General features: G+C 46.0%; 1 protein-coding gene across 2 annotated transcripts in view; it reads left to right on the forward strand.

Moving 5' to 3' along the window:
- Nucleotides 1-3130: 3130 nt before the first annotated feature.
- The window catches only part of TLL1 (tolloid like 1), a 140933-nt gene continuing 130955 nt past the window's right edge, over nt 3131-13108 (forward strand). Inside the window, exon 1 of one of the 2 annotated variants that reach the window (XM_082482562.1) lies at nt 3131-3308. In XM_082482562.1, coding sequence (XP_082338688.1) covers nt 3152-3308 — 157 coding nt within the window. In that variant the 5' untranslated portion in view covers nt 3131-3151. The remainder of the gene's footprint in view (nt 3309-13108) is intronic. The other variant, XM_082482561.1, reaches the window with a different exon arrangement.

Raw genomic sequence — 13108 nt, forward strand, 5'->3', positions numbered from 1 at the left:
ATTTGTGGGCATATATAACAGAAACTAAATTTCTGATTGGATCAAACTGGCTGCTTTAGCAAAACACAGCCCACCAAACCATGATGCTGTGCAAGCAAAGGTAGCCATCGGCCCCGACACTGCTCCGATGAGTTGACAGGGAAGGGTCGCTAATAACTTCCTTGGAGTCGGTCCCAAATGTCTGGGGTGGCCGGTCCCAGAAATTGCCTCGAGGAAGAGGGGAAAGGAAAAGGCCACAAGTTTCTCAGGCTTTTCTGTGATCTGGTGCGAGGCGCTTTTTGCAGGCCTTGTGACACACGGCAAATTCAACTGCTGGGACAGGGCACAGCGATTCCTTACTTGAAGGCTGCAGCCTTTACAGTTGCAGCTCCTCCTTCCTTGGCTTTCAACGTTGGAGCAACAAGATCGAGTTGGGAGTAATGTGGGCAACAACCCACATGCCAAAAACGTAAGGAAGCACAACGCAGGGACGCTTCAAAGACACTGACGTTACTGGGCGCTCGACTCCTTAATATGCTCTGTTATTAAGCTGTTATTAGCTTTGTCTTAACCGACCTTTCCAGTTTTAAACGGCATGAACTGCTGAGACTACCTATCTATAGCAACACTCACCCTTCATTCGCGGGAGGGCAGGGGCAGACGGGGCGACCTGGGGCAGGCAGCAGAGCTTTTGTCTCGCCTTGCCTCTCCTCCCCCCCAGCCCCAACGTTTTGGGGAGCAGCTCGGCCTCGATAGCGGCGATAGCGAGCTGTGCCTTCCCCCCCACCCCCCACCCCCCCGCACACACCGCGATAGCGGCGATAGCAAGCTGTGCCTACCCGGAGTTTGCGTAACTGCCTTTACACCGCGCCGGCGCGGTACCTCCGCGGCGGTACCTGGGGCGGCGCGGTCGGGCCGCGGCCGCGGAGGGAAGGAAGGGGCGCGCAGGGCGGGTGGGGGGCGCTGCGCTCCGAGGCGGCGGTGAGGGGCGCGCCGCGCCGCCGTCCGCTGCCGCCTGCGCTCCTGGCACAGCCCGGGGGGGGGGGGGGAAGGGACTATCTCCGGATTTCCACCCCTGCGACAGGGAAGGAGGGGGGAAGGCGACCGGGGAAGTGCTGCGGGGAGAGGCAGCCTGTGCGGGCTGGGGCGTGAGAGAAAGGCGCAGGCACTTCTTCGCGGCAGCCCTTTCAAAAGTCCGTGTTAAATGTGACACCCCGGCGAAACGGGAGCGGGAGGAACTCCCCGCTCCCCACCCCTCGCCCACCCCCCCCCCCCCCCCCCGCCCTTTTCCATGGAAACTCGTAAAAGGAGGAGGAGTAGAGTTTGCTACGGAAAAGTCTCACCTTGGTCTGAAACAGTTTCAGGCGTTTCTGCAGGATCGGAGCTGCCCGTCTCGGGGGAGGGGAAGAGGCAGGCAGGCAGGCAGGGAGATCTTTAGCTACCTAGATATACATATATATACATATTTTTCCGCTTGATCTTATTTTATTCCAGCAGCGCGTATCTCCACCCCTCCTCCCTCCTCCTCCTCCTCCTCCCCCCCCCGCCCCCCCCCCCCTCCTCCTCCAGGTTGATCGGCTGAAATGAGGCTTTGCGCGCTGATCCCTTCTCGGGCTTTAAAACAAAACCCGTCCCCGCGCAGGCGGCAGCGGCTCGGGGCGCCCCGGCGCTGAGGCGGCCGAGCGGGACAGCGCGGAGCGGAGCGGCGGCGCCCGCGGAAACTTCGCTTGGGAAAGAAACCTCCACCACTTTCCTGGAGATCCACGTGAGAACGGGAAAGCCCGACCGCAAGATCTCGGCGCTGCTGCCTGCTGCAATTTTACTTTTTGTTTGCCTTGATTATTATTATTGTTATTTTTTTTTTTTTCGGTTTGATTGTTTGTTCTTACTTTCATTTTGGAACCGGTTCCCAGCTGCTTGGCTGAACTTCTGGAGACCGATGGACCTTTTATATTGCCTTCCTCTGTTTTAAACAAACTATGGACGCTTAAACTTTTCTCTTTCCCCCTCCCCCTCGCTCCTTAACCCCCACCCGTCAGCTCATGGGGCTATCGCTGCAAAGCAGCCGCGGCAGAGGGAGAAATACACAGCCACTGATTTATTTTCCCGTCTCCTAAATTGCAGTTAATTCCTCTCATCGTCCCCCTCATCACCCATTCTCTCGAGCTTTTTTGGCTGCCGGGTGTCGATCTGTGCATTGTTTTATCTGATTGCGATTCTTTTGTTGTTGTTTAAATGCCATGCACTGCTTATCTAGAGAGAAAGCTATATGGAGATAGAGGCATATAGTGAATGTGCGTGTGTTTCCATAAGACTATCAAGGGAGCAGATCAGAAGCAGCCCGGATCCTGACCCTGACTGTATGAATAAGTAAGCAGGATGCTGACGACTGTGTGTTAGTTGCCTGTAAGGTTTTCGTAAGTTAAAGGGGGACTGAGGGGGGGGCGGGGGGGACACACGACAGACCAGAAACAGAGCGTAGAGTAAGTGTTTGTGCGGAGGGGGGGGGGAAGCTCTGACACTTTTCTCTGCTCCCTCCGGCATAGCTGCTGCCTCCCATCACTGGGGCTCCGCGGTTTGCTCTAGTGCACCCCCACCCCCCGCTCCCTTTTCTTTCCTTCCTTCCTTCCTTCCTTCTTTCTTTCTTTCTCTTTCCCCCCCTCCCCGTGGTAGTTTGCTGATGTGCAGCCCGGATCCATCTTCTGGCAGCAGCAGCGGGACCGGGCGCGGAGCGGGACGCGGGCAGCGGCCGCCGCCGCCTCCTCCTCCTCCTCCTCCTCCTCCGCGGGAAGTTTGTCTGGGGTTTGACAGAGGCGAGGGGACGCCCTGACAGACAGGATCTCCCGGCCTGAGTCCACCCCCTGCGCCCACCCACACACACAGCGACTTCTCCCCGGCGAGGTGGCGGGCTGGGGGCAGGAGGGGCAGCGGCGCTCGATGCTCCTCACTCCGTATTGCACCCGTCTGACCGGGGCTACCTAAGGAGCACCTTCTCCCGGAGGAGCCTCCAGGTGGAGAAGGGGGAAAAAAACCCCAAACAAACCCAACCCCAGTCCCCCCAAACCCTGTGGTTCCTCCATCCCGTATCCTCCTTTCCCAAGCCGGCGTGGACAGCTGAACCGGCTGCCTAATTCATCTGCACCCTGCCCGCCACCTCTCTGCCCGAGGGAGGATGAAGATGCTTTGCTGGAGGATGGCACTATGGCTGGCCGGGTGGACTGTCTGTGGGAAGCCTTCCTCCTGCGCTGGCCTCGATTATGACTACACTTACGATTTCACTGAAGAGGATAAAGCTGAGGCGATAGATTATAAGGACCCTTGCAAAGCCGGTAAGTGACTTCCACGTCTAATACAGCTCCCCACCCCCTCCCCAGATGGTGACTTTGTCTGGGCTTTACTCGCGGCGGTGTGCGTGGGGAGGGGGTGGCGGGAGAGGGGGGAGTCCCGGGCTCACCTGCTCCCTCCCGGGGCAGCGGCGACAAGCGGAGCCGGAGCTTCCCCTCACCTGGGGAAGGTACCCGGGAACCTGCTTTTCTGGGACATCCCCGTTCCCTAGCGCTCCCCGGCTGAGGCGGGAGAGGGGCGCGGCGGCGGCGGGGCAGGGCTGGACCGGCCGCCTCCCGCTCCCGCGTCCCCGGCGGCGTCGGTCCGGAGGGCTCCGCGGCCGGCACGACGCCGCCGGGGACGTGGAAGTTGCAGAGGGCATTTCGGCGCGGCTCAAAGGTTTCGAGGCGGGACCGTACCGCGCAGCACAAGCCGGGGGAGTCCGGAGAAGCCCGGCCGGGTCGGGTCGGGTCGGGTCGGGTCCCGCAGGCGGCGCCGGAGGGTGGCGGCTCCTCCCGGGTCCCTGCCCGCCCCCGCGGCGGGAACCGGGGGCCGCCCCTCGCCTCTTCCTCCGCCTCAACCTGTCGCCCCCGGTCCGCGGGGCGGGCCCTGGGCACCGGCTGCCCTGTGCATATGTGTGTGGTTAAATGCGCAGCCCCGAGCCGGGAGGGGAGGGGAGGGCGAGGCGCGGGGGGGGGGGGCCGCCCGACGGCGGGGTTTTCAGCCCTGCGAGTCCACGCGTGAGCATCTCACGAACCCAAACTAGTACGTGGGGCGGTTCGGTGGGGCCGCTGCCGTGCCCCCTCCCCTGCTGCTCGCTCCGTGCCGGACCGACCCCTTTCTTAACTGTGTAGGAAGAGTTGTGTTATCGCCGCTTCTCACCTTGCGGAGCAGCTGAGTACTCTTCTAGAACGTTTATCTTACCGATTTAGGGCTTAATACCACCTCCTCATCCGTTGAAGTTATCACCGACCTTCTCACTGACCTCCGCACCCGGGTTCACTGGTGTTTCAGTAGACGAGTGTATCTCGATGATGTTGTTTCCCCCCAAAATGTGTTATGAACAACAGTGGTGGTCCATTCCCGACAGCTCTATTGTTAAATAAGTGCTCAAATTTTCCAGCAGCCTCCTTTGCATTAATTAGTTATTTTATATTCTGAAAACTAGTTCAGCCAAAGGTTGTGTTCACTATGTCTGTGTGGTTTTGTTTAATTTATTGAGGAGAATGTGGTGAACATATATGCCAAATATGCAGACACTGTGTTTTTCTAATCACAAAAATATTTTGTTCCTAAGTGTGAATTGTTAGGTCTTACTTGCTTACAGCTGAGGAGCACTCAAGTTCAAAAAGAGCAGAAGCAACTGGAAACAAAATATTATTTTTTCCGAGTTAGCACTCAACAAATAAATGTATGTAAGTGAGTGGTCATAGTTAACTTGAGCTCTTTTCTTCTGGTCTGTCATTGTTTAGGAAGATTCATATGCATAATCTTATATAATAAGAAATACGTGTATTTATTTGGTTTGCTGTGGGATTTTTTGGGTACTTATTTCATAGTGGGAGCAATTAGAAATTATGATTCACGACAGTAAGTGTTTTAAGGTTATACAGGAGAGAAAGACAACACTGAGAGGCTGTGCAATGTGATCAGCGTTGACACTTCTCTGCTATCATTTTGTTTTGTTTGGATAAAGAAACATGTGCTTCTAAAGTTTGGCCCATTTAAATATTTTATGGAAGCTTTTGCTGCTGCTTCTTCACAAGGTGCTTAGATGCTACTGTGACGAGAAACAGGTAGATGCGTGAAGAGTAAGTTGCGTGTAGTTCCCATTAGTCTTAAAAGCAATCGCTTTGAGTTTTTTTAGTCAGTAAACAGCCCAGTCATTATTTTCCTTTAGTGTATAGTTCTTCAGAAATGAAAATGTACGTCACCGCTGCACACTGGGTTTGATCTACGTACCAATTGTTTTTAACAAAAATCAGAAAGTTCTATATGTATCAGTGAAACCGATCCTCTGACAGTATTTCCCAAATACTTTTCCTGCCAAACTTTCCTTAAAGACTACATTAGTCTTAGCCTGTGAAGTACTGATACTTGATCAAAGGTGATGGGGATAGCGGGTGCTCAGCCTCTTTTAGCAGCATAACCCAAACGCATGTTCTCGCTAGGTCAGTCTTACCGTCTGGGGCGGGTTTTGGACTCCCAGGAGTAATTTTACTGATACCTGCCATTAGGGTGGCTTCTTCCACAGCGAGGCCCCAAAGAAGGACAAAGCTGGGCTTCACGCTCAGCGGTGTGAATTGTTCACGCTCGAATTTGTATGGTCGCTCTGTGCATGAGATAACGGGATAAAACAAGATAATCCGTGCTGAGATTGTGTTCAGTGTATGTAAACTTTGTATCTTAGATATAATTAACACCTGTTTTTACTGCATCTCAAGGGCCTACAACTGAGGCTGTAAAAGTGCTCTTTTTCTAACTGTGCAGGCTGGTAACAGCTGGGCCCCAGATACCGTGAATTTCTGCGACTTGACCAAACGGGGGAATACCCAAAGTCAGTCTAGGGTTTTACCTACTGACATACTTTAAAAACTCCAATGAGTTCCATGAAGATTTTAGGGACGACTTAGAATAATTTGGCCCTACCATAATTTCTAAGCAAATAAAATGCTTTGAAACCAGCCAATACTAAGATCGCCCCAAGAGGCTGATGCAGGATGGATTCACCTGTATTTTAAAAGTTATTTGCATTCTGCTTTTCTCCAGTGCATAGTGCTTGCTGCTTAGTTTTTATTCTGTAGACCACATGAGAAAACATTTGTGATCTTGTGATGGAAAGCACAGTACACGAGGCCCCAGATCCATAGTTAGGTACAGTTATAATTCTATATAGGTAACTCCTTACAGTGGTAGTCCTAACTCTGTTGAATTGGTCTTCTTTTGGTAGGTTCCTTTTCCCCCGTTTTTCCCTTTTGTGGAAGAGCTGGAGAAATTTGCCAGAACCAGAACGCAAACAACCTCTGGGACATTGTTTATAGGTATTCTGTGGGGTTATTTATGGGTATTCTGTGTGTATATTAAGATTTTCATAAGGAAGAGGTCGTTTTAATGAGCATGCTTAGGATCACCCTGTTGCTTGAACTTAAAATTCCCAGAAGTATCGCAGTGCAGGATGCTATAGAGGCTGAAAAGTACAGTTTCTGACCAAGTTTCCAGCTTTGAGAAAAATCTACTGATAACAGGAGTCTGACAGCTGCACAGTAGGGTTAGGTGGTGTTTCTGGAACTGATATTTCCGATTGCATCTAAACCAGCAGCTGTTTTATGCAGCAGCCCCAAAGTTCAGTCTCAGCAGTGAAGCCAGCACCTCGTGAGCCCTGGAGCAAGGGCTCCAGGGAAGAGAAGAGCCCGGGGAAATGTTGTGATGGTGTTGAGTAGACGAGCAGTGGTAAGGGAGCTCTTGACATTGTGCAGATGAACTTGATGAGCTGTGTGGTTTCCTGTGTGTTTGTCTGCAGACCTTTAACCTACGTATGAATTTTGGGTCATGCTACTTCTCCTTACAACAAGTATCCTGGCGTGCTGTAACAGCGGGATGTGATGTAACACAGTTTCTGTGCTTCTGATGTCTCGGATATTTCCTCGTGTCTCTCTGCAGGATATTACTCTCGCTGTTTACCATTGCGAAGTTCAAGTGTAAGGCATTCTTAGTTCATCTTCAAGATCTAATTTGCCAGAAGATGTGAAACTGGGAATGCCATACTCATCGCAATGTCAGGCTTTAAGGAATCTAAGAACATAGATCAGCATTTCTATAAATAAGGTATTACTCCAAAAATTAAAATGCTTAGATTTAAGTGGATACTGTCAAGCTTTTCAGATGGCAGCACGCATCTATATTTATCTGTGGGTTCCCAAAGTGTTTGGTGTGGTTTTTTTTTTTTTTTTTTTTTTTTTTTCTATTATTGCTATCTTCTTAATGTATTAAGGGTAGCTGTTGAGAACCATACAGAGTGAGATGGGCAGGAAAAGAATTTGCCGTTCTGTAATACTTGTTCATAGTGTGTACTTAGTTGACATTAAAGGTTTTTTGAAGGCTTCTCCCCCCCCCCCCCCCCCCCCCTTAAAACAAAATAAACACACACACACACAAAAAAAAAAAAAACAACACAGAAGAGAAAGAGAGAGTTACTCTGGTGTGATCTTCCAATTCAAATACTGTGAACTAAGATTAGGCAACAAGTTTTGTTTGGAGGTCAGTTAGCTTGCTGTTGTTTGACTAAGAAAAATTCTGTATGTATGTGTGCCTGCTTGAGAATAAGAGAAAAGTAAGAAAGGCGCTCCTCGTTGTGTCTGTTTCTCCTGTGAGAATCTAAGGAACTCACTTGGTTTCTTTGCACCTTTATAAAGAATAATAAAAAAAAGTTTGGACTGTCCCTAACAGGGATGTTGTTATTTCCCACCTCACTCAGATGTGAAACTGAATTATGCATTTTATTTGTAAAGTATCTGAACACGAAAATTTTATGGTAAATGTTAAGTATAATTATTATACGGTGTCATCTGTAACTGCAATGTGACTTTTGTCTATTGGTGTTGTGGCAGCAGCCTTCTATACCGCTAGGTTGCTTTTTTTTTTTTAGTTTGTGTCTTGTATTCTGGGACATTTGTTTTCAGCTGTAAGCATGCTAGTTGTGCCGTCTGGTAACATGAAAATTCTTAAAACATGTATGATAATACATTTTGAATCTGTTGCGCGGTTTGGGTAGTTGAAACCTTTCACCTTTATATTTCAGTCAGGCAGTAAACTCTAAAAGATCCATTAGTACAAAGTGCGCAATATAGAGGTGGTACTGCTAATACCACTTGCCAGATTGACAGAACTGTGACTCTTCATGTAGTAAATGCATAGTGTAGGCAGCTGAAACAGAAACAAGCTTTGCTGAATAGTCGGTCCCAAATGGCCTCCATCCTGCTGTGGATAAACTTATAGGGTAAATCAGGCTACTGGGAAACTTAGCTTTTAAGTCATATTTCTTTTTCGGGAGTCTCCATCATTAGTTTTATCTGTGATGCCCTTTAATGTGGTATCTCAACAACTTTGAAGGAAATTTTTGTGAACGTAAAGTTCCTTTGCTCCTTGGCTTCATTGAAAAGATTAATTCAGTAGTGAAACTCTGGGAAAACTTTATGAAATGAATATATTTGATGTTCTAACTTTGTCAATATCCTTCCATACCAAAGGCTCAGTTTCATGTCCAGACTGCTTTCTGTAGGGATCTGTTTTTGAATATATTTCCGGTGTGTCGAATGAGTGACCTGCAAGGAGCAGTATTACATCACTGCAAAACAAGCCTAATTGACAAATCTAATGGAGCTTGGAATCAGGTCCCCCAGGCAAGCTCGGAAACATTCACCACACCTGGATGTCTGCCTTATGTCATTCTTATTGCCCCTCTGGAAAACAGGGTTGATAGGCTTATGACATAATTCCATTCACTTCTTTTTGGAGAGAAATGGTCATGTCTGTGGTGCATGGTATTGACAGAAGAGCTGTAAAATGGAAGAGTCAACTTCTGGTTTTTACAGGCGCAGGGGACCTTGCGGAGGAAAACAGACTTTTTTTTTTTTTTTTTTTTTCTTCTTCCTGGATGCATTACAGAACTCTGAATTTTATAACAGTGAATAAACTAAACAAGGGTAGAAATTTCTATTCGTTGTTTAGACAATGTGTGTTTATCCTGAAACTTAAATAGGTTTTTATGGTCTAGGTTTAGACTCATGAAAAATGTTATGGTTATACTACATTCTCTCTCTTCATTATTATTTTTTTTTTTTTAAATATATCAGAAGGAAAGATAGAAAAGATGATTCTAAAAGTATTCCAGAGGAAAACTAAGCTTTGGGCTTTTAAAGCATTCAGTAGGATGGGCAGAATTTCGTAGTGTTTTTCAGACTTTTCTCAGCCTCCTTAAGATTTTTCTAACCTACTTGTTCCAGTCATTATTGAATGCAGCCCGTTCTTTCCATTCCTGACCACAGACAACTTCTGTCCACCTCCCTACTACATCCCTTCAGAGCTATAGCAACTGCAAGTGTGACGAGAGAAATCTTTGGGTATTTTTAATTCTCTCTTGTCAGGATATTTTTCTTGGCTAAGAGGAAGCTAATGGCTAATCTGTTAATGTGTTTTAATGCATCTTCATTCTTCGTGTCTGGTGCTCATTTTCTACTTCTTTCCCCGTCACCCCTTTCATTGTTCCTATGACAAGTTTCCTTGTTTCCGGATTCCCCTTCTCCACTGAATGCACTTTCTACTTGCTTTTCAGCTTTGCCCTGTGTCACCTAGTTCCTCTTCTCTTGGTTTTTTCCCTTGACGTATTCTTCTCTTGCTTACAATTAGCAGTTGTTCCCTCCAAATATAATTTCCGTCTCGTCATCAGGCTTTCTGTGAGATTGTCCTCTAGTGCTTTGACAGTTCTGTAGCGAAGAAACCGGGCACCTGTGCCCACAGCTGGAACCGAGGAGGAGGAGAAGGCCGGGTGGGCTGTGCATGACCAGCATGTTCTCAGAGGCCTCGCACTGGGGTGCTTAGTGGGCTGCCAGTGATCTGTTAAACACCGCGCGTCAGACCCTGAAATATCCAGCTATAAATATTTATACGCAACGCATACACGGACCTTCTGTCTCGGTTGGACTCATGTGCCTAAATATGAAGATCTGATGTGAAGACTGTCCTCGCTGAACAATAGAAATAAGAGTACTAGAAGTACTTGAAGTGTAAAACTTGTATAAATAGTAATGCACCAGAACAGGTTGAGCTGGGGCGTGTGAAGGTGGAGGCTGTGCCGTGGACATATGTAGAGTGTCTGGGTGCGACCCCGAAGAGGTGCGCAACCCGTGTGAGTGGCTGCTCTTGCAGAGTGCCTCGGGGGCAGTTCTTACTCATACGGGTGCTCTCGGATGACTTTTATTGGGATTTTTGCCTGAATAATGGTCTGCAAGTGCAAATTTTGAGTGACTGTAAATCTGTGAGCGTCAAATGTTTGAGAATATTTGAGCATAGTCAGATAGCTCTTACGGAGTGATAATGCGCCAAAATGTAGGTTTGTGGGTTTTCCCTTCAATATTTAAAACCAGAGATTGTACACCAAAAAATCAATTGTGTTCTAAAATAACTCCTAATTTCTTTTCTTGAGGTGTGTGAAATATGATGCCTAATGGGATATGCAGTGTGTATTTAACCAGTTTCTTTGCTATATATACTTTATTGAGACAAAGTCTATCAATAATTGACTAGGGATTGATTGACAGTTATAAATTATATTGCAGAACAATATGCCCGGTCTGAAGTATCCTTTTAGTAATGTAAAGCATATGAATGTTCTTAGCAACAATTTCTGTTATGTGAAACACTTAAAATGAGAATTTTGCTTGAATTTTGTGTAAATTACACGGGAGTTTTAATTTTAAAATAGTCATAAATCCTGCTTTAAAAGTTGGTGACACCCAGCAAAATAAGTTCAGCTGTGTTGGGACTGTCACTGTCAGTCTAATGGCACATCTTGTCAGGATTCAAACTTTCAGAGGTTTCTAGATTGGTGTTCTCATACGTCATTGACAAAATATCAAATTTTTAATATTATATGAAAGAATAGTAAGTATTAGAATTCTATCTCATCAACAATATCAGGACACAAAAATGGAAATGAAAGTGTTTATTTTAAAACTTATTTTCAGTGCATTTAAATCTGAATTTAGAAGTTATCTGTCTTGCTGTCCTGATGAACTTCATCCCTTTTCCTACAAAAATCGAATAACAGAAATGCATTGCTGCATTTGAAAGGTGCCAGTATCTCACCAGCCCCATTGTGCTCCTTAAATATTGTAAACGGTGTGGTGGAGTTCAAATACCAGCTCTTGGAAGAAGTGAGGGGCCGTGGACATCAGCTGAGAGGGGTATATCTAAAGAGCTGTGCAGATGGGTTACGTTACTCTTATGCTGGTAGCAGCAGTTAAACATATTCCCAATAATAACTCTAATTGTTATTAAACAAAAATGAATCCATTTTATTGGTGTCTGACATTTTAATAGGTGCTAGTTAGGTCCATGCTTGCTGTTGTGGGCATTGTTTCACTCGAGACCTTCAACATTTTTCCGCTTCCCCAATAAAGTAGAAAGAATTTTGAATAGGGCATAGTGATTCTAGAAAGAGTGGCCAAGAGGCAGAGCTTCTCTGTTTCCAGATGATGTACTCAGAGAAGTAAAGAAAATAATTTCAGATGGTTCTTATATAATATCAAGATTTATTTAAACAGTTTACTTGCACAGCCAATTATATTTGCTTTCACGAAGAGTAGTTTTAGAACAACTCTGCGGGTGTGAGAACATGACGATGAACTGCCCAATTTCTCCATCTGGTAAAATGTCCTTATATTTATAACAAATTTGCATACATCTTCATTTTTGCTTGTACTCGCTTTTTTCCCCTTACTCAACATTACTCTTACGATTGTGCTCTTTTTATTTGCAGGTGGGTTAAGCTTCACCACTTGACAACTGTTTCCATACTTATAATTGTTTATTTCATCCCTTGTAAAGCTGTATATGCATATAGGCAAATTGATAAATGAGGTATTTTGTGTTCAGGAAATCCACTTAGCCCCTTTCTGACTAAGAACATAGCGTGTTTCCCTGCAAAACTGCCAGTGTCACGATGATGGTACGTTACCCAGCTTTTTGTGATCTTCATGTTAGTACCAGGATCTCCGATCAGTCCTTCCTTTTGTCATCATATAAACTGCTCAGTCTATCTCTAACTATGCAGCTATTCAAGACGATTGGTTCAGGACTAAATTCTGGAATCCTCACTCTGTTGTTACTGATATGCTGTAATGGCATCACATTCTGAAAACTAATATAGATTAATCTTTCATGCCTGGAAAAGAAATTATTAAAAAAAATCCCCACAAACCAACAACAAAGCCGTAGGGAAAAAAAAATAAATTCAAGCCTATAAATAGGTAAGGAACCAGATTCATGCAGATAAGTGTTTTATTACACAAAGGTTCGATTATTGGAAAAATTAATGAAAACAGGGTAAGCAGATGTTCAAGTTAGAAAACAGAAAAGGAAAGAGAAGGGACGTGATAAACACGTACAATTTAAGAAATTATACAAGAAGATAAAAAAGGAGTTTTGTTTCTATTCCTATTAGTCTGGTAAAATCTGAAGTGCTAAATTCAGAACTGAGACAAGGAGATACGTGGGGTTTTTATACAACTTTTTTTAGATTGAAGTCTGCTAAAGGATTCCACTGAGGCAGTATTCGGATACATGATATGACATTTACATAGATAGCAGGGGTATGTGGAGCACTGAGAATTAATAATGACAACATTTTCAAGAGGATATTATACCTCAGGCTTCAGAGTTCAAGCCAGTCTTTAGTAGCTGGAAACCAGGATGAACCCTAACGTGTGGCGAGATTATCCTTGTCTACCTACTGCAGATTCTTGGTTTTTTTTTTTTTTTTTCTGTGAAGCAGCTGGTGGTGACTGCTGTCAGAGACAGGACCTTGGATCTCATCCAGTCTTGCAGTTCCTTTGTTCCTTGGCCCTCCCTACATGCTATTTCAAAAACTCATGTCTCGTAGCACACCTAAAAGATAAATCCAATTTAGCTCTTTTGGGAAGTGAATGGATTTCAGAGCTCAGTGTGACTGTAAATGCATTGACCAACTGTATTTGATGAGAAAGAATGTATACAAGAAGAAAACTGCATTTACCTAATGTGTATAGAT

The sequence above is a fragment of the Vanellus vanellus genome (genome assembly GCF_965231255.1).
Source record: "Vanellus vanellus genome assembly, chromosome: 4".
In the NCBI taxonomy this organism is placed as follows: domain Eukaryota; kingdom Metazoa; phylum Chordata; class Aves; order Charadriiformes; family Charadriidae; genus Vanellus; species Vanellus vanellus.